This window comes from Equus caballus, chromosome 9 (assembly GCF_041296265.1).
Source record: "Equus caballus isolate H_3958 breed thoroughbred chromosome 9, TB-T2T, whole genome shotgun sequence".
NCBI classification, from domain to species: Eukaryota; Metazoa; Chordata; class Mammalia; order Perissodactyla; family Equidae; genus Equus; species Equus caballus.
Genome location: NC_091692.1, coordinates 10194671 through 10215909, shown reverse-complemented (window position 1 = coordinate 10215909; position 21239 = coordinate 10194671). Strand labels below are relative to the sequence as shown.

The following is a 21239-nucleotide window of genomic DNA, read 5'->3' as shown; positions in this document are numbered from 1 at the left end:
TCAGATGATAGGGAAGCGAAAAGGATCCTTAAACCCCATCCAGGGCCAGCTCCCATTGACAGCTGAGGAAATAGAGTCACTGAGCAGTTTCACAACCTGCTCGGGTCACACGGCTACTTCGTAGCACAGTCCAAGCTTCTGCTTCCCAATTGAGCATCACTTGAGGTGTCTTTATCATATTCTGCTATTTATACAGGTTGACTGAAAGATTTTTGAAGCTGGTCATTGTCCTTGTCTTATTTGTCTATAAAATGTTTCTCCCAAAACAGAAAAATTTTTACATGACATGATAGAGACTAACATGCCTATTGCATTAATGCGTCTTTCTCCCACAGAGTTAATTGTTCTATGTTCTTTTGTGTCAAGAACACTTGGTTCCTACTGCCAGCATATCACTTCCCGCGTGGTGGCGGTTGTTTCTATTCTGTCTCCTCCTCTAGATTCAGCCTCCTTGAAGGCATCAGAGGTTGTTTTCATCTTAGTATCTCCTGGCCAAATATGGCCCTTGTCACCCATTGGCCTCTGAGTGAATGTGTGTTAATTTGGATCTTTTATGCTGTGAAGTAAAATTGGGTGTCTAAATCTATCATTACTTCTAGTCCTTAAAGCCTTTTGTTATTGTTACACATTTCCAGTGAGATGTAAACAAACAGTTTGAGAAATGGCAAATAAGGGGTTTAGGCAAATTAGGGTAGATTAGGAAGCAATAAAAAAAGGTTCAGCTAAAGTTAAATGAAACAGCAGGGGGCCAAATGATGCTTTACGGATAGAATATTGTAGGTCATTAGAGCTTAATAGGCAAATGTTTTCATTTTAAGGGCTATAAAATAATTTTTAACTGCAATTTCCTCACTTAAAAAAAAGCCCTTTTAAAGGGAAAAAAAGAGAGAAATTGCAAACGTTCTATTGATATTTGCTCGTAAGTTTCTTTCTTTTTAAGCCTGGTTCAAAGTAGTCTTTTCACACTCGGTCTTCTTCCCATTTACAGAAATGATATTGACCCTTTGAAGATATTTTCTTGTCCAAATGATCATAGATCATAAAATTACAAGTCGAGTTGACAGTCTGTCTCAGCTCTCAGCCAGCTCTTCCTCGACCATGGTTCTCAAGGGAAGTGTGGGGAGGTGATTTTATTGCCATTTTGCAATAATTGTATCCTCTTATTTCATCCTCGAGAGCTTTTGTTTCAAGCAAGAATGTGCTTGGACTTCAAAGAATTAAATGCATATGACATATATTCACAAGGCAGTCACAAGAAGGGACTAGCGAAAGGAAAATAGTGGAGGATAACTCGTTTCTACAATGCATAACAGTTGTATGGGAGAAAGAAAAGGAGAAAGATTGCTAACACAGCTAGCATATACCTTAAAGAACTTTTCTCTCTGGTCAGCCTCTTTCCGGAGGATTTTAAACTTTTTTACCTTTGAGAGCGAATACCAGATACTTGCATCTACTAGCAGAGGTGGCAAATACGTGCTGAATTAATTGGAATCAGATCAGAATGAAGTGAAGAAAAAAAACTCTATTACCTTAAGGCTTCTCCTCCTTTGCTGCCATTATTGATTATAGAAATCTGTTGAGAGGAATCCTTTAGGCAACCGCTGTGGGTGTAGCATTTGGCCTGGTCTTAGGAGAGACAGAAGAGTGAAAGTTCCCCGCCCTCAAGAAGTTTAGAAGCTAGCCTAGAAGGCAGAATCACCCTACTTGACTCAACAAGCCAGGTCAGCTATGACATTTTAAGGAACTTCATCAAGTTCAGTACTGTTCAGAGAAGCATTGGATCTGTAGGATTCGTTATGGTTAGTGGAGGTATTAGGACATGAAGATGGAGTAGAAGTGGGAACATGAACCTAGTGTCTTATTTGTTTGTCGCTGCATCTGCCTATTTATTTGCTTTTTTATTTATTTAGGCGTGGTTCTTAGATTTGGGAGGGGAAATGATATAATTCAGACTTAGGGATGAAAGAAAATTGATGAGATTGTGTTGAAAAGCAAGAAACTAAAATGAGAGCCTAATAATGACCAGTTAGGAGAGAGCGACAAAAATTAACTGGAGAGTTGAGACTATGGAAGTCTTTGAAGCTGAGTGAAGGAGTTCAGATTTGATGAGGCAGAAAATAAGAAGATACCAAAGCTTTTGAATGTAAGAATGACGTCGCTGAAGAGGTGTTTCAGGAAGCATGATCTGGCGGCCATGTGTGAGAGGGATAATGTAGGAAGGATCTGGAGGCAGAAAGCTCATTCAAGGACAGTCGCTGGGGTGGACATAGTAAGGAGCTACCACTGAAGTAACTGTCAGGAAATAGAAAAGAGCATTAAAAATAAAGCCACAAAGCAGAGTTACTGACTAAATGTAAGCAATGAAGGAATCAAGGATTCCCTCAAAGATCTGAAGCTTGGTGACTGGCAGAAACTTCTCAGACTAAGTAAGCAGGGGGAAAGCACAATGCAGGGTTCTGAGAGGGAGACGCAACTTTTCCCCTTTCAAACAATGCTTTAAACACCTAGTGGCAACAAGAAGTAATGTGTTCATAAAGGTTTTTTTTGAACTAGCAAAAAGGTAGTCATTTTTAATCTCGATTTTTAAGAGGCTTTTGTAGTGTTAATAAAACAACGTTGGGACTCCGTTTAGAGCTTATATTTATGTGAGCCTGTTAATGTCATTTATGCTGAATAAGTATAGAGAATAACTTTATGGATTGTGCAATAGTGTAAGTCCAGGGTGTTTTTGTATCTTTCTAAGTAAAAAAGATTGATTAAACTTGACTATCTGTAAACTGTTCTGTTCTGCTCCCAGAATGTGATTATCAGAGTTATCTTGCACATAGTAAGTATTCAATAAATACTCATTGAATACATGAATAAAAACAAACCCAGAACTAGATCATGAGGTGAACTGTACGCAAGGTGAAATGAAGCATTCGCCGTGGGCGCCATCTTTGTTAGAGATCAGTTAGCAGTTCATTTATTCCTGTTTACAGGACTTTTAGTCAGACAGTATTGTGCCTCTATGCATTCGGCAGGAGGAAGTAGAACAAAGTGCCTGACACCAATCCGTAAAAACCCCACCACCCTTTCAGAGGTATGACAGAGGTGATGGGGTGCAGAATTGGAAGAAATGAAAGTTGATTCCATTTGGCCTCCCCTGCTTACGTTCTGATTTTGTGACTATAAGGAGATACTTCTCAGCAATCCATAGTGTGGCTGCAAACAGCAGACACAGCTCTGCATGTTTCCAATCCTCGCAAGCAACCTCTGTAAAGTAGAGGTCAGTGTTCTTCACTCAGGAAATAGAGTTCTAGAGGATTCGGGGTGGTACATGATCTGTTGGCACTTGAGGATAGATGTGAAGATCGGGGTAAAGAAATGTATGTTTATGGGAAGGGTATGAAATATTAGCCATATAAAAAATGTAATTTATTCTCATATAACATTTTATTGGATCAAACATATATTTCTATCCTTTCTACATCCTTTATAACATCACTGTTAAAAATCTTCCATAGAGAATTCTGCAGTTGACTCAAATTACTTACCACATTAGAGATGTTTTTATTTATAGTTTGTACAAGTGAGATAAAAAGAGAAATAAATTACTTTTTATTACTCATTTTCTTTATCACTAGCTTCCTCCTCCCTTCCAACATACTTGTTATTTTCTTAAGGTGATCGCATTTCTGGCTTTTTGTTTGTTTTGCACCTTTCCGTATTTGAATTCTGGCCGTCTTTTCTGAGTTGTCTATACTTATTAAAGTTCTGTTTTCCCTACTATTTGCTAACATCATGTAGTTTAGAGTTGTGATATATTTAATTTCTTGCAGAATTTTTTTTGTTTGTCTTAATCATAAGACGTTTATAGCAATGTGACTTCAGCTTGCATATCACTTTTTACATGATTGATGATGATGAGTTACTTTATCTAGTTAGTCATGACAGCAAATTTAATGGACCAAATCACCAACCCTTTTTACCTTTTCATCCTCTTGTACCGAAATCCTAAAATGCATGTGCTATGTGCATTGTATGTGTTTTTTTTGTTTCTTGTGGTTTTTTTTGAGGAAGATGGGCCCTGAGCTAACATCAGTGCCCATCCTCCTCTACTTTATATGTAGGACGCCTGCTACAGCATGGCTTGATAAGCAGTGCACAGGTCCACGCCCGGGATGCAAAGCCGTGAACCCCAGGCCGCTGAAGTAGAGAGCGTGAACTTAACCACTATGCCACCGGGCCAGCCCCTATATATAAGTTTTTTTGATCAAACTTAGAAAGATTATGAAAAATACAATGTGCTAGTATTGCCATAAAACTTAGTTGAAGAGTTTAGTAGAGAACTGTTTATGTTCTGCAAGGTTTTCATTTTTATTGATATAATTTTATTGCTTATGTAGCCTCCATAATATCTGCAGTGAAAAAGTAGTGGTCTTGGCTCATGGCTAGACAGGATTGCAAGTGAAATATTTACTCAACAAAAATGATTTCTGCCGTTGTGTGTCACTTAGAAGACAATAGGAATATTTTATTTGCTAAAACAAAATGGGTTCTGCCTCTAACCTTTGTTCCTAGTCCCTGTTTTGCATCATCCTCATTCATTTTGGCACGTCTTTCCTCTCCTCTGTCCTTCCTACTCCTCCAACTCTCCTCCTCATTTCTTGTCATGATCCTGATAGTCTCCAACTTCATCAGCATGGTGAGTCCTGACCTAACTTCCAGTGACTTCTGTGGTGATTTGACTTCCATCGCCATTCCCACTGTTCTTCAGAAATCCTTTGAGATCCATCTATGACACCTGTCACTGCCTGTCTCTCTTCTGTGTCGTTAACTTTTCCTCACCACCAGCTCATTTGTGTCCCTAGACCAACATTCTCCTCATCACCCTACTTAGAAAATCCTCCCAAATGCTACATCCACCTCCATTTCTCTGATCCTTTCTACAGCAAAACTCCTCGGAGAATCATCTACACTTAACATCTCCATTTCCTTCATCTTCATTCTTTCTTATACCCACATTCAGGAGGTGTTTGCCCTCACCCCTCCACAGAAGGAGCTCTGGTCAAGGATTCTAAGGACCTGTTCTTTGGCAAATCTAATGCCTAATTCCCAGTCCTGCTCTGACTAGACCAACCAGCAGCTTTAAACCAGTTGACCTCTTCCTTCTTTCTGAAATGTCCTTTCACTAGCCATTCTACACCCTGTTCTCTCTCCATCTTCTCGTACATCATTGACTGTTCTTGCTCAGTTTTTTTCGCTGGTTCCTTCCTATTTTGGGAGGGAGCAGTGGGAATGTTCCACCCCAGTGCAGGCAATAAAGAGGGAGCATTCCCTACAGGGAATTTAAAAACAGTAATGAAACTGACTAAAAGTTAGCATGTTTAATTATTATTTTTACCATGCACTGGCAATTCTAAACAGTGTCAGTGACAAAATACTTCTCCTTGCTGACGTGGACTGCTCATAGTGTCGCTTGCTTTGGTAGGCCCCTGTGTAGGAGTGTACCCTAGGTTCATTCAGGGACCCTCATTCTCTAGGTGCTCTCATTCAGTCTCGTCTCAAGGACCTACACTACCGTCTGTATGTTGACCTCTCCTTTCCTTCCTCCTCCCTCCCTCCTTCACTTCTTCCTTTCTTTTCTTCCTTCTTTCTTATCTCTCTCTCTGTCCCTCCCTTTCCTCCTCCCTCTCCCCCTCCACCCCTACACCTGCCCACTTGACACCTTTACTTAGATATATGAATAGGGCATCTCAAACTAAACATGTGCTAAACCACAGACCCAAATCCCCTCCTCTCTCCCAACTTGTTCCACCTACATTTTCCCTCATCCCTGTAAATGGCATCTCCATCCTTCTGATTTCTTGGGGAAAACCGTTGGAGTCATCTTTGAATCTTCTTGTCCTCTCACTTTCCTCATCAAACCCATCGGCAAGTCCTATCTACTCCTCCTTTGAAATATACACCAGTTCCTGTACTGCCTCTTTGGTCCAACCCACCATCATCTCTCACAATATCACCAGTGCCTTATTTTACATGATTTCTCTGTGTAATTTTACACTTATGCCTCAAACTTCTGGAAAAGTTCTTTTCCTTTGGCCCCTGTTTTACCAATCCCTCCAGTCCTGTGCCTACCTCTTTGTTCTCTGTCATTATCTTTTATCACCTTTCAGTAGTCTTCAATGCCACTTATTTCTTAATTTCCCTTCCTGGGAATTCTGTCCTCAGCCCTCTTCTTCCATACTCTATGTGTTCTTCCTGAGAAGCGTCCTTTACTCACAAGTGTTAGTTCTTACTGCTTCCAAATATTTTCAGCTCAGACTTCACTTCCAAGATCTAGTTCCACAAACTTAAGTGTTTACTGAACAGCTCTACTCTAGTTCATGTCCATAATTGAGCTCCTCATCTTTTCCCTCACCCCAGTCATGACTTTTTAACATTCCTTTTCTCTCTAATAGAATCACTCTTCTTCCTTTTCCCATGATTTCTTCTAGACAGCAATTGATTGTAGTACAGTGAATGTTCCAGTGTCCTTTCTTTCTTTCTTTCTTTTTTTTAACAGCGAAACTCCTCCTCCTCTATTCCTGCGTCCACAGAGGAACCCAAAGATGCAAATATGACCATGGCACCCCCTGCTGAAAACTCTCACTTTGCCAAAATCGAGGGACTCTTCGCCAATAATTGCATTCAGCCAAATGAGAAAAAAATTGGCTATGTCTCAGAAACCATTTTTTCTACTGCTAATACAATGCAAAGAAAGCAATATGCCAAATTTCATCAATCTGTTTGCTCATTAATGAATGACTTATTGAATAAGCATTTCATGGGTATGCATAAGCATTGTCTTGAAAATTCATAGCAGGTTTCAATAGTACGTTTTTCATTCTTGGCTCCAACCTAGCCTTTCTAATCTTCCTTTTCTTGGGCTATGCATACTTTCACTAACTTTCCCTTTCCAGATTTATTTCACTTATATTTGTATCCATCAGTGCCTAGGTCAATTCTCTTAAGTGTAATTCGAGGTATATGACTATATAAATTTGACCGTTCCTAATGTGGTGAAATGTAGAAAACTCCAAAGGATGAAAACCCAAGGATTATTTACATATAGTTTAGGAAAATTTTCTGCATCTTAGGTTAATGGTAAATTTATTTCAACAATTATAGTGTTGATAAAAAGAATTGATCTAGTCATCTGAGGTTTTCTTTTATGGCCTTATATAATTCACAGAAATAAATAAGCCTGCACATGGGAAGCAGTAATTTCTCCCATATATATAACTGTAGAGAATGGTTTGTCGTAAGTAGTAGTGGTGCATTCTATGTCGGCATACTTAAGATATTAGATATTTACACAGTGTAGTACAAAGATTGTATTTTCTTGTTTTGCATGATCACCTGGAGGAGCTGATAACAGGCAGTTACCTTTCATCCTTGCAATGGCTTGGTGAGGCAAGCAGAAGAGATCATTTTATCTCCACTTCGCAACGAGAAGACTGGCTCCAAAATGTTAATAGATCTGTTTTACACAGATTGAATCCAGAGTTTTAATTCCTATTTCATATATTTCCCACTTAACTTGCCTTTGTGAAAGCTCTAAAATATTATCCTTGATTCATTATGAATTGCTTTGGAGCAAAAACATGTTTTGTGCTTTGATGATGTGTTCGGTAGGACATAGGATTTAGGTGACTGCAGTGCAAGGAATAATCTAGAAAATTACTCAAGTCCGATGTTTGTGTACAAAGGGAGATTTTTAGAGTTTTGGAGACTGCCACATTTGCAGACCCATATATTATGAGATTGTGACTTCTTGGTAAGTTTTCCTCTTAATGGGTGGTCCATGGTGGGGTTTTGAGTGGGGGAGGGGAGAATCCCTCTCTCGCTGGAGAGAACCTAGGGCTGATTTGTACATCACTCCCGGTCCTTTAGGGTTCATCTTCTTCACTATAACATTTATAAATGGCCAAACCAGTGTGAACTGAACACTCTTTACATCTTGGTATACATTCCAGTTTGATTGTAGCATATGTAAGATTTGCTTAAGGATTTAAAAAAAAACTTTCAAACTATGTTGCTTAGGAAACCAAAGTTTAGTCTTTTTAACATTTGCTATTTCCAAAATATCTACACAAATAATAGTGGTATTCTAAGGGCTTGAAACATTAACTTAACTGATGGACAGAGAATACGTCAAGTATAAATATAATCTAAAAAGGCATAACACCAAATTGGCATAGTCTTTTCTTTGAATAACTTGTATTCAGCAGGATAGACCAAAGCCAGGAAAGAACCGTGCATGAGTCCAACTACTACTTGTTCAGTCCTAGATGCTTTATGTTCATTAACTTTCCTCCTTATTACACCCTGAAGTCTGGGTATTTTTGTTTCCATTTTCACAGATAGGATCCTGAATTTCAGGGGGGCTAAGTAACTTGGTGGGTCCACTAGCTAGGAAGCAGTGGAGCTGGGGTTCAAGCCCGAGCATATATTGGTCTTAAGTGCATGTTTTTGTTCCCCAGCACAAACATACACGTAGGTGTGGTCAATATTCTCCTAATGAAATAGTTTTTTGAACAACACCGGCTTCTAATGGCCAACCAGCTATAGCCGAAGTAGGCGATTTTTATGTCACTGATGTCTCACCTTTTACCTTCGCTTGCTCAAAATTTCAAGCAAAGAGAATGAATCTCAGATAGTTAAAAAAAAAAAAATTGACCGTTATTTCAACACTGGGTTACATTCTCTGGTCCTCCACAGCCAGAGTGAATATGGTTTCGTGGATAATGCTTCCAAAGAAGTATGTCCAAGTATCTCCTGGAAAGTGATTGAAATAAAATCTTGGGAATTCTGAAATCACTACAGAAAACATTTTTTTTAAATCGTGAAACTGATTCATCTCTATATTTGTTGTAGTAATTTTAGAACAATGCCCTCTTAGAGGGAGGCAGCTATCATTGCGAAAGTCTTTGAGGTGAAAGTGTAAGAGAAGTTCTAGAAGCTCCTGAGAACCAAATAATGTGACTGAGATTAAGAAATGCAACTTCCCTGAGGGTAAAGAATACCCTCATAAGGAGTCTTTGAAAGCATTAAAGGAAACAGTGATAAAGATGCACTATTGGATAAACATGTATTTTCTTTTCTATTTTAAAAAATAACTTCAAAAGGCTTTTGATCTAGTTTGAGGCTATTCAGAAAACTTGGTATCTGTGGAGTAGAAAGTAAATGTTTTCATGGATTGAAACCTAGCTATGAGATGCGGAGCAAAGTGTTGAAATAAATCGCCAGTGCTCCGCATGAACATAGGCTGTTTTTGGGTAGGGTGGGGATGAGTGTGTGGACCAGAGATATATCTTATGTTGATGAGCAACCTAGCAAAGCCAACAAAATACGCTAAGGAATGAAAATTGTTTTTAGACAATGTAAAGAAAGATTGTGACAAATCCTCGAAGGACTTAAGTTTGGATAACTGGGCAACTGGTTGATAGAAGGGAACATGATATAATCCCTAAATTATGATATTAGATGTTCAATCTTTTGATTTCAAAACAATCAGATGTGGAGAATCTCATATGGAGAAATGTATTAGGAATTAGCAAATTTAAGAAAAAATATTCCAGTAAGAGCACTTTAAAATATGAGGCATTAAGAAGATATTTGAGTAATTTATTGAAACTAATTGATATCAGGAATTTATTAAATTCTTTTGAGGTCCCATTACACTGAGGTCATAGATGATTCAAGAAGCAGAAAGAAGTGATCACACATTCCTGGCCTAGAGGCCCCAGGAGATACTACTCCCTTACTATAGAAAAAGAACTTCTGGGTAAAACCAGACAGGGCAGGGCAAAGGAGCTTTACTCTGCCAGAAAATAAAAAATTATAAATGCAGCCCCATTCAGATAATTGACACGGGAGCATCCAATGCGTTTCAATCTATTACTGCCTAGAAGAAATAATTTAAGAGAAAGCCCTGCAGGTCAACAAAGATGATGTTGCTTGGTTACTCAAAACCATTTGGTAGCATGCTGAGTTGCGCAGCTTTTTAGAAGAGCACTCTTTGTATCCACATAGGAAAAGGATGGCGTAGACCACTTGAAACCATTTTTAATTGCAAACTTGCTCCATCTGAAAACAGGCCTTCCTTTTGTAACGCACAGGCAAATTCAGAAGTCTTTATTAAAATGTAAACTACCAAGATTGTAATAAATGTTGAATATGACGTGTTCTTCCAAATATTGATCTTGTTATGATGGATTTGCTTTGAAGGAGTTTGAGCTGTTTTCTTAGGAGGTAGGAAATTCAAAGTTTTTAAACTTCCCGGCCCAGGAGTCCTGGGGGCTGCCTGGAGGCAGCACTGTTCAGGGGACGAATACAGAGCTTTGGCGTCAGACAGGCTCAGTCCAAATCCTACCTCTGCGCTTGGTGCCTTTGGAAAAAAATTACTTAAAAATATCTGAGCTCTGATATCTTATCTCTTCCACAAAAGCAATGGTATTTCTGTTACAGATTTACTGCGAGCATTGAGTACGGAAGTGCATGTTACACGCTTAGCTCTTAACAGGTTTTTAACAAATATTCGCTTATTTTGAAATTTAGAGAACTGCAAATATCTTCTCTTTTGTATTCACGGTCTCTAAAATATCCTTTTACATTGAGTCACAGAGCTATGCTTGAGGTGTGAGGGGCTTCTAAATGGGGAGGAGGAGCTGGAAGGGTTGTGAAACTTGTGGACTCTCTTTTAGAATGTAGTCTTATTCCCCAATTAAAAAATAAGAATTAGGCTCATTTTTTTCTTAATGAATGGAAGTAAAGTGGAACTCAAAATGTCACTTAGGACTACAGAAAATGGTTTTTCTTTCTCTCTATTACTTGAGACCAGTTGACTTAATATTTATTCTGTTTCGTGGTATATTTTTCATTATATGTGCTAAACATTTTGCCAAAAATAGTGATATACTTTATTTTTTTAACGTATTAGCCAATCGGTGGAAGGGGGTGAGATGTAGAAGTTTTGTCTCAGACAAATACTGTCTCAGTACTATATTTGGCAGCTTAAACGTTCACGCATTATTTCAAAAATTCCAGTTTGCACTGAACTTGTGCCAAATGCTTCCCAAATTTTGCTGATAAGAATATAAAAAGCACATGGCTGTTGTGATCAAGTGTAGATTGGACTAGATTTACTCCCAAATTGCAGCAAGCAATCTTAAACTTAGAATTCTCTGTTTATGTACCTAGACTGTTTAAAAAAATTAAAAATTCCAGATCTTTCCCTGATCATTAGATTTGTATTGATTATAGTTTGTAAAACATATTATTCCAATTAGCAGGGAAAAAAAGAAGATTTGCCAGATGAGAACTTGATAATACTTGAACTAAGATTAAATGCCTAAAAGTTATCAGTTTACTTGCCAGAGTCAATATTATTTGTAAAAGGGAGGGGAAGGATGAAAAGGAATCACGAGATGGATAAGCTTGTGAGTAGGTGTGGCAGTGCAAGGACATGAGACAGAGCTGTGGCGAGAACTTGAATTCTCATAATTAAAGGGAAGGGAACATTACAGTTTAGGTTTTAAGTGTTGTCATTGGAGATGTAACCATTTGGGTTAGGCTATGGGAATAGGTGGTTAGCAGAATTCAGGCCAAATGAGAAAAATGAACTTGAGAAATCCCTGTAGAATCAAAAAGAAAGCTGCTTTTAGGATTTTAAAAATATGGCTCAGTATAGCATTGTGGTTAAGAGAACTAGTCCTGAAATAAAACGATGTGGGTTCAAATCATATAGTTCCATTGCTTGCTAGGGCTGTCCTAGCGGATATAAGGGGAGTCGGTCAGTACCTGGCACAGAGCAAAGACTCTGTAAGACGTTGCTGTTGGTGATGGTGTTTGTGGTGATCAATACACTGTTCCACAGACAATGCGGCCAATTACTCTCGTGTTGTGTTAATAAAAATAGAGCAATTTGGTACCATTTTCAAATGTGTGATCATCCCCAAATTGACGGATGAGAGTAGAATACTGGATAAACTAAGTCAGTGGTATTATTTTTTAATAGTATTAAACCAGAAAGGTCAGGTGCTAGAGAACACAAATTAGTAATCTAATTAAGTCACCAGTGAAGGAGACAGATCGTGTTAACAGCAGTCAGATTTGTTATTACAAAGCAATTATTAAAGTGAAATATTGAAAGACGCTGTGTATCCTTATGAGATTTTAAACATTTCATTTTACACAGGCAGAAAAGTATAGATTAATCAGTTCGTTTGATAAGTTAAAAGCTTCCTGATTAAAATATTTATATCATTTGTATAAAGGGAGCAACACTGTTGAGAATCTAAAAAGAATTCTGTGGCATCCTGAATTACATTCCTTTATAAAATTATTTGCATAAGCCGCTCTCATTGGAGCGGTCTCCAAACGCCACGTAACCTAATTTGCGAGATTAAATAACAGTTTCTGGTTTTGACATTTGGTACATTTCCTTGAATCACTATCAAATGAAATGATTTCAGTGTGGCACCAAACTATTATTTGGTTACATTTATATTCAAGGAATGTAAATCTTTTATGAAATATCAGAATTTTAGCAGGACTAGTGAAAACTTTCCTTCTTTTTTTTCCTCACTTGGTTTCTGGCCTTCACAAAGATAGGAAAACCTTTACAGGCTCTTAAATATCATGGTATTACAACTGGACACATCCAAAATTTCACAGACTTTTATACCAGGCTGACCTGGGTTGCGTTCTAGGTTCTGTCACTTTCCAACTTGGTGACCTGGGGCACGTTCCTTTAACCTCTTTGAGCCCAAGTCTCCTGATTTGTAAATAAGGATTAATAATCGCCTCATGATTTTATTGTGAGGATCACATGACTGTTTTTACAGAAATAGCTTATCATAGTACCTGGCACAGATATAAACTTAGTAAGTTGTTGTTTTATTTTTGTTTTCGTGCATCTTTAAGGACTACAGTCATTTGGTCAAATTCACTTAGGTGCTGCTAATAACTTTGAACAAGTCTATTTGATTCTTTGAAGTGTGGGTGCGTGTGTGTATGCGTGTGTGTATGGAATGGTAAGGATTCTTTGATAAATTGTGTATTTTGTGCTAGAAAAGAGGGAAAGATGATGGTTTTGCACACATTTTTATACATGTAACAGGAATTAGTGTCTGTTTTTGGTGTAATTGGAAGAGCTTTGAATTTAGAGTCTGGGGCCTCTGAAAAGCTTTTGTAAAATTCTCATCTTGAGATGCATTTGTTTCAGGATATAGGGTGTAGATTAGTATTTTGAATAAAAGTGCCCGAGGTGACTTCGATAAGCCTCCCTCTGTCCTTAGTTGGGACTCTGTGAAGATGAAAGTTCTCGAGGAACTCACAATTTATTGGGGAAATACACATGGATCATGTAAACAATTATCACAATACATGATGAGTGCTGAAACGTGTGTATAAGCTAATTGTCGTGGGAGCACAGAGGATGTGACACTTGCTTTGGATTTTGCGGGAAGAATGAGAGTTTAACAGGAGAAGAACAGAAAGACCTTCAAAAAGTAAAAGGAACAAGATTGATCAAGGCATAAAGAGATGAGAGGTTGCCAAGAGGAAGGAGGTGGGCTTCTTGAGTGACATCTTGGATGGGCATCAATACAGTGATCTATTTGGAAGTTATTCTTGGATTTATAAGCAAGGACTCAGGATAAATTCCTCCTTTCAAGACTAATTTAAAATATAGTTACAAGAAAACATAGTGGTTTTTCATTGCTGTTTTTGAGGAGAGGGCCCTGACTGTTTATTATGATTGTATTGTTTTTAAATAGTTTACCACCAAAGGCCAAAGGTTTTGTACATAGCAGGAAAAACAATTAGTAAATGCAATGATAGTGCCTTGGTGTGCACATCTATTTTCAAGGTTAATTATTTGTTTAATTAAAGCTTTCAGAATCAACCAGAGATTCTATTACCTGGAAATATTAGATAAACGTGAGTCTCTTTGGCAGTATAAGAATTGTGTGACAACTTTTTTAATCTCTCAGTAAGTTCTGGCCTTTTCTCACTTTGAAGACCATATCACTTTTTACCTTTGTTTGTATTATTTTCTGTCACAATTGTTGCTTACTTATACAATTACATCTGCATTTTACAAATGAGGGAATTGAGGCTTAGAAAGATTAAGTAATATACCTGAGGTCCCATACTTAGAAAGTGGTAGGGCCATGTACTCAAGCAATTCTGTATTCTTGAAAGATAGCGCTTGAAATATTATGAGAGATTAGATTGGAAAGACAAGGAATTCGAGACAGGGAGATTGTTGTGGAGCTATTGAAATTGTCAGGAAAGAGACGATGACAGAGGAACAGAGGAACACATGACAAGAGACATGGTAAATGGAATCAACAGCATATGATGACTCGGTATGGAGAAAGAATGAGGTGTTGATGGTGATTTCTGAGGTCTCGTTGTTTTTTATAGATTCCCTACAACAAGGAACACAAAAGACGAATGGAGTTAGAAGCAAATAATGATCTGTGTTGGGGGTTGAGTTTCGCAAACCAGGACATTGTTGGCACGTCTGCTCTGTAGCTCAAATAAAAGATCAGAATAAACACGTGGATTTACTGATGACTTGGACATATCCTTCAGGTTTCCTCAAGCGCTTGTTTTTTTGCTTTGGTGTCTCACATCAGCTATCATATGTTGAGGGTTTTTTTTTTTTTCCTCTTCTGATACCTTGACAGAGAAGTCAGAGTAACCTCATGATTTATGTAATGTGCCATTGTCGTTATAACACATAATCCTATAATGTAGTCTTGGCCAGATATCCAAGAGGTAAACATCAGCGTGAGCCTTTCCTGCTTCCGTCTTTTATCTATGTTACTGTCTTTGGTGTGTGCTGCTGATCATTGAGAATTAGATCTAAGCATACTACTCCTTGGACTTACTTTGCTGACCACGGCTCACTGGGATGTAGGGTGCCCTGGAGACTCACCTGATGCTTATGTCTTTGAAGGCCAGATTTTGGGTTCTTGTGACATTGGCTGCGAGTGCAGAGCTGGATGCGATATGCTGATTACCTCTCCCTCTGATGTCCTCTGCAGAAACTGCCTCTTTGGGAGCCAGGACCTGTGAGGATGACCTTGCTGAGCAGCAGTTGAGAGTAAGCTCAGGTAACCGATCTGTTCCTTCCCAAAACCTTGTCTGTCCTAAATGAGTTCCATTTGTTACTTTCATAATTTATGTAATAAATGTATCTCTGGAACTGATCTAATTACATCTGGTCAGATCCCTTATACAACTAAGTTAAAAGCAAAATCAAACATACCCAATATTTGGATGCATATGTAAAGTAACTTCTCAAAGAGATAAGTAACTTCTGCTGGACAATTTCTCACATCTGCATTTGTACACTATGAAGTTTGACCTGAATGGTTAGGTTTATACAAAGTATAAGGCAATAATCCAGATATTATTTTTCCCCGAGTGAAACGTCCTGGTTGGTGGAGTTATTTTTGCTCGATATTATTTTTCCCTAAGTCAGACGACCTGGTTAGAGGAGTTATTTTTGGCCATTAATGAGTTGATTGGATTTTGTACGGCCATGTCAACACATTTAGTCACCCCTATGCTTTGCATGTGTATGTGTATGTTAAAAAATGACGGCTCTGCTTTCTTAGCTGCATTATATTCAGATAATTTAAGAGGAAATTCACCCACATTGCTACAACACACCTCATTATTTCTGCTTATATAAGCGTGATCCCAGTCTCCAGATTTATACAATTGGAATAATAATGTGCTACATAGAAAAAAATGATTATAAAAAGTCCTTCACATTCATAATGGGGGATTGAAATACTTAAAAAAAAATTTGCAAGTAAAAACATTCCTCCAATATAAAGTCAGGACTTCCCTCTTAAAAATTTTTTCAAAATTAAGTTTACCTTCACCTATGCATGTCTCATGAATGCTTTTTTTATTTTATATGTTATTTTTCCCTAGAAAACTAGAGAGCATATTTAAGATAAAATAACATAAACCCAGTTCCCCTCTCCCACCTCAAGCCAATCAAAAGATTTCATTAATGACCAGATTGGAAGTAATAAGGCAAAAATGAGGACTGTGACGAAAATGTCAAACCAAAGAGAGACTATTCCCTGTCAATACATTTCTTTATTGTTTTGTAAACAGAGACGCCAAAATCTACGTCTTCATCTCAATCTCTCTGAGAAGCTTTATATTTAGATACTTCCATGCTTTCTGGATATTTTCATGGAGATGTTCCACAGAGAAGCCAAATATAACGAGTTCCAAATTGGACTTCTCTTTTATGCCTACCTTTTTTTTCTGTTGTCTCCATCTCAATTGATATCATACCATAGACCTGGTTACCCCAAGTAAGAAAACTAGGAATCGTCAATTTCACTCAAAATACAAGGATTGCTGGACATGAGTTATGAATAAGACAAATGAGTTTCCCCAGTTTTAGACAATATTTCTACACAAATGTTATTTTCAGATTGCAATAAATGTGATGAAGTAAAAGAGATAATGTGCTACAGCAGAGGTTCTCGAAGTATGATCCCTTTACAAGCAGCACAGCACAACCTGGGAGCTGGTAAGAATGCAGATTCTTGGGCCCCACCTCACACTTACTGAATCAGTAACACTGAGGATGGGGCATCTGTGGTTTAACGAGCCCTCCAGGTGATAGCAGTTCCCACTACAGTCTGAGGACCCCACCATGTGACCAGTGATGCACTACTTTAGAAGCAGTGGCCAGAGAAGTTCTCAGAGGAAATGACAGGTGAGCTGACTCCTAAATAATGAGAAGGAGCCAATTAAGCAGAGTCTGGGGAAATGGGTTCCAGACAGAGGTGGGAAGAAGTTGGTCCTATTCCTGGAAAGGAAAGAAGGCTAATGCGAAGAAAGATCAGTGAGTGAGAAGAGCAGCATAAGGTGAAGTCATAAAGAAAGACAAAGCCCTGATCATTTCAATCACAGTAAGGAGTTGATATGTTATTCTAAGTGAAATAGGAAGCCATGGCAGGGTTGAAACAGAACAGCTTTATTTTATTAGGATGTAACGAATAAATTGTAGGAAAGCAAGAGCAAATCTTAGTTATGAGACCATTTCAAAATACCAGTAAGCAATCAAGGGTACTGGCAATGGAAATGTAAAGAAGTAGATGGATGTAGTTTATACTAAATATTTTGCAATTAGTATTAATGGGACTTTCTGATGGCTTGTATGTGTGTAAGACGGAAAGAGAAGAGTCAAAGAGGACTCTTGCTTTTGGTGGATGGTGGCACTATTAACTGAGATGGTGGAGACTGAGGGGACACGGAAGGAGGTGTGTTAAGGGGGGTCAAGAGCTCTGATTTGGGCATATTAGGTTTGATATACCTTCTAAACATCCAAATGGAGATATAAAATTTTAAAGCCATGGATCTGGATGAGATTACCTAGGGAGATCGTTATTTTTCCTCAAATCAAACGTTCTTTTTTGTAGATAGAGAAGTAGGAAGAGAAGAGAATAGGGCTTAGGACCAACACTGGAAACGTTCCAATATTTAGATTCTTAATGGCGGAGGCCTCAGCGAAAGAGAATAAGGAAGAACTTTCAGAGAAGTAGGATGAAAATTGCGATAGTCCCATGGAATGAAATTCAAGAGAGCAAACTTTTTCAAGGAGAAGAGAGTACTAATATCTGTTGAGCAAAGAAAGTTAAGTAAGATGTAGACGGAAAAGTGACTGTTGGATTTCGCAGCATGGAAGTCATTGGCGGCTTTGAGAAGAGCAGTTGGTGTGAAGCCACTCTTGAGAGGGTTGAATAATGAATGTGATTTAGTAGAAAGAGAAAATGCAAAAAAATGCAAACCAGACTCAAACCAAACCAATGCTCCTTTGAAGTTTTATTGAAGGGGCATAGAGAAACAGCATTGCTTTTGACCTCCTCCTTTTCTTCTCTGAATTTTGCTTTCTAAATTCAATTCAATGTTCCAACTAACATTGCCTGCCTACTGTATTTCAGGCACCAATCCAGGTGTTTTTGGCACAAAGATAAATAAGATATTCACTGTTTTCGGTACAGGTGTATCTATTAGGAGAAGTAGTAGTTTCCACATATAGGGTAAGTGGTTTGACATCAATGCACAAGAAAAAGAAAAAAATAAAACTTATCCATAAACATTGATACTAGTTTAACATTCAGGGAAGACTTTTTGGAGAAAGAAGCAATTAGTAGTAATAATGCAGCTAGTACTTTTTAATACTTATTTTGTGTTAAGCTTTATGCTGACTGGTTTTTATACATTATCTTCTAACAAACTTATGAGGTAGGTATTATTAACTCCATTTTTACCGGTGATGAAACTGATATTTCCCAAGCTGGGCTTGAAGGAAAAGTGGGAGTTATATAGTGGAGAAAAGTGGTTCTAGGAAAGACAAGAAAGTATAATGGTATGTTTTATGAGGAGGAAGAGGGCATTAATAACAGTTGCGTATTTCTACAACAGTGCTTCTCATAGTGTGGTCCCTGGAAACTTAGAAGTGCAAATTCTCAGGCCTCACTCTGCACCTACGGAATCAGAAACTCCAGGGGTGGAGCATAGCAATCTGTGTTTTAATAAGTCTTCCAGGTGATTCTGATGCCCTAGAGTTTGAGAAGATTATACTTAAGCATTAAATGCTAGGTAGGAAGTGAAGAAAGATGAGATTGGAATGTAGACGAGGACCAGGTACCTTGCCACATACAGAAGATTGAGCTTTTTCTTTGTAAGTGATGGGAGTCACTGAAAGATTTCAAGTAGGGAAATCACATTTAAGTAGATCATATGGATGATAGATTTGGAGGTGCGGGGGTGCTGGACAGGAGACAATGGAGGAGTCCAAGCAAGAATTCTTACAAGATGGCTGTCATGAAGAGATGCTCAATATATAAAGCTGAAGATGTTGAAGTTACTCTTCTCTGCTTCCTCTTTAAATGCTTACTCCATGGGCTTAAAAAGTATGCAGTGTTTTCCTTACAAGATTCAGAGGGTTCCCAAACCCAACTGTGTAATAAAGCAATGGGAACCGAGCACAACTGGCTGGTGCTTAAATCAGAGAGATATCACTGAAGTAGATTTGCTTAGAAATTGCAGTTATAATTTTATAGATTAATAGTGATTTTCTAATCATTTACATTGTTCAAATGAAAATGCTCTAAGCTAGTCATTCAAAAACTTTTAAATATAGTTTATGTATGTATATAGAGTAACTTATAAGATCATCATTTTAAGCATGATAAAAATGCTAAGGGAGGTTAATTGTACCATACTTATATAATCTAAGACTACAGTATTATTTTATCTTCTTCCTTTTGTTTTGAATCATTTTGAAATAAAAATGTATTATTTATCTGAAAATTGGGAGGTTCTACTGGACCCTAATATACATTTTAAGCTTAAGTACATTCCTATCATAAAGTTTAACACATGAATAAATACTGTATTTTTTATATTCCAGGAGGCAAAAGAATAATTAAGAATACATATACTGTGAATACAACAGAAATATGAAATGCTATAATACTTTTATTATTCTTACATGTAATATATTGGCAAAGAATCTTATTGATGAAAATGAAAACTGCTTTGGCATTTTTATTTTGGAATTTGATATAATTTAGTATCTCTACTTTGGAATTTTATGTAATGGAATTTTATATAATTTCCCTCAGTTCTAAGGCATCCCTTTAATACATTTCGTGTCTCATATATACATATAAATATATCTTTTTCCTATAAAGCATTTTACATTTTACAGCATTTTACAACTGAGGAAATGTGGTATTTGAAAATTAGAATGTAGTCACACCTTCCTTAACCCCAAATCCAACCTATAATATTTCTAGAGAAAGTGGTTTCTCCACCTTAATACTCTTGACTCTAAAGTCTGTTTATGAAATGAATGTCAAATTTGTTTCCGAAAGTCTCAAGAATGAAAGTCACTTTTTTTCTGACTTGTATGAAACTTTATGGGGTATATAAGTTACCCTTTGATTATTTTTTGCATGATTAAAAATTCGCAAAGTTCTATGGCTCCAAAGAGCCTACCTGTAATAAACAGCTTTCACCTTCTAAACCACAAAACGGGTCCGAATTGCTTGAGCATTAGAACTAATTGCCTGCCTACTTCAAAGGAGGAACCAGAAAAGAGAGGGGGAAAGAAAGTCACAGAGCAGAGGCCGTGCGGGCAAATCCACCTCTTGAGGTTATGAGTTGTGGCTTGGAATAGCCCGGCGAAGTTATGGCCTCAGAGCTGCTGTTTGCGATTAAGTTGATGGGGAGCGTCTATCCCACAGTCTTGCCCTGCTGCTGACACAGAGTCTTTGTTCACATTCAGATTTCTCAAACTGTTGCCAGGGTCAGGCTGAGGTCAGACACCACAGTGATGTATAGAAGAACATGTCTGGGAATTTCTCTCACACTTACAACACTTACTAGAAAATGAAGAAGACCCTGCAAAGCTGTCTGATGAGACCCAGATTATACTGTAGTTTTTCTTTGAGTACCTGCATAATTTTCCTTTTCTTCTCCTGACACACAATGTTTTATTAATGTGAGTTCCAATAGCCCTTACAATTTTATGTCCCCTCAAGATAAGGACACTCAGTAGTACTCTGACACTTCATTTTCCAGCCCTGGGGGAAAGGTCCAGTAAATCTACTCAAAGAAGCCTTGCATCTCTTCCCCAGGATGAGCTGAAAAGTAATTGCCATGGGCTGTCGTAGGTCGCGAGCCTGACACTGGATGTCGCGTCATGTGTGTGGACTTGGCAGGGACACAGCCCAAGCCAGTCATGATCTCAGCTTTCCAGCCTTCCAAACCGAGCAGGGCCACTGTCCCCACCCAGGCCAGCCCCATGCTGGGAGGAGGGAGCCTGTGTTTGATCAGTAATTATCACTGACGGGTGAAAGCAGCCTAGAGCCATAAGAAGTGTTGATTCTCTCCTCTTAAAGTAAAATTTCCATGTGTGTCTGCCTGGAAGAGAAGCTTTCCCCAAACCCTCAGATGCCTGACCCTCCGAGAGGACCTCCCCTCTGCTTTGGTGCAGTGGCAAAGCGCAGCTATGGAATAAATGGATTTGGATGGTGCCTTTGAGGACTCACAGTTGAGACAAACTCTTAGTTTGAGTGTATTAAATGTCCTTTTTTCCCCCTTAGCTTTTGGGAGTTTCCCCCATTAAGCCCCAAACTGCCCCCCTTCTGTTG

The 21239-nt window shown here is 38.2% G+C and overlaps 1 protein-coding gene across 4 annotated transcripts in view; it reads left to right on the top strand.

The window, feature by feature from the left end:
* The window catches only part of ZFHX4 (zinc finger homeobox 4), a 174424-nt gene that overhangs the window by 127587 nt on the left and 25598 nt on the right, over positions 1–21239 (top strand). For all 4 annotated transcript variants that reach the window (XM_023648438.2, XM_014727942.3, XM_023648435.2 and 1 more), the window contains exon 5: positions 15084–15152. In XM_023648438.2, coding sequence (XP_023504206.1) covers positions 15084–15152 — 69 coding nt within the window. The remainder of the gene's footprint in view (positions 1–15083; positions 15153–21239) is intronic.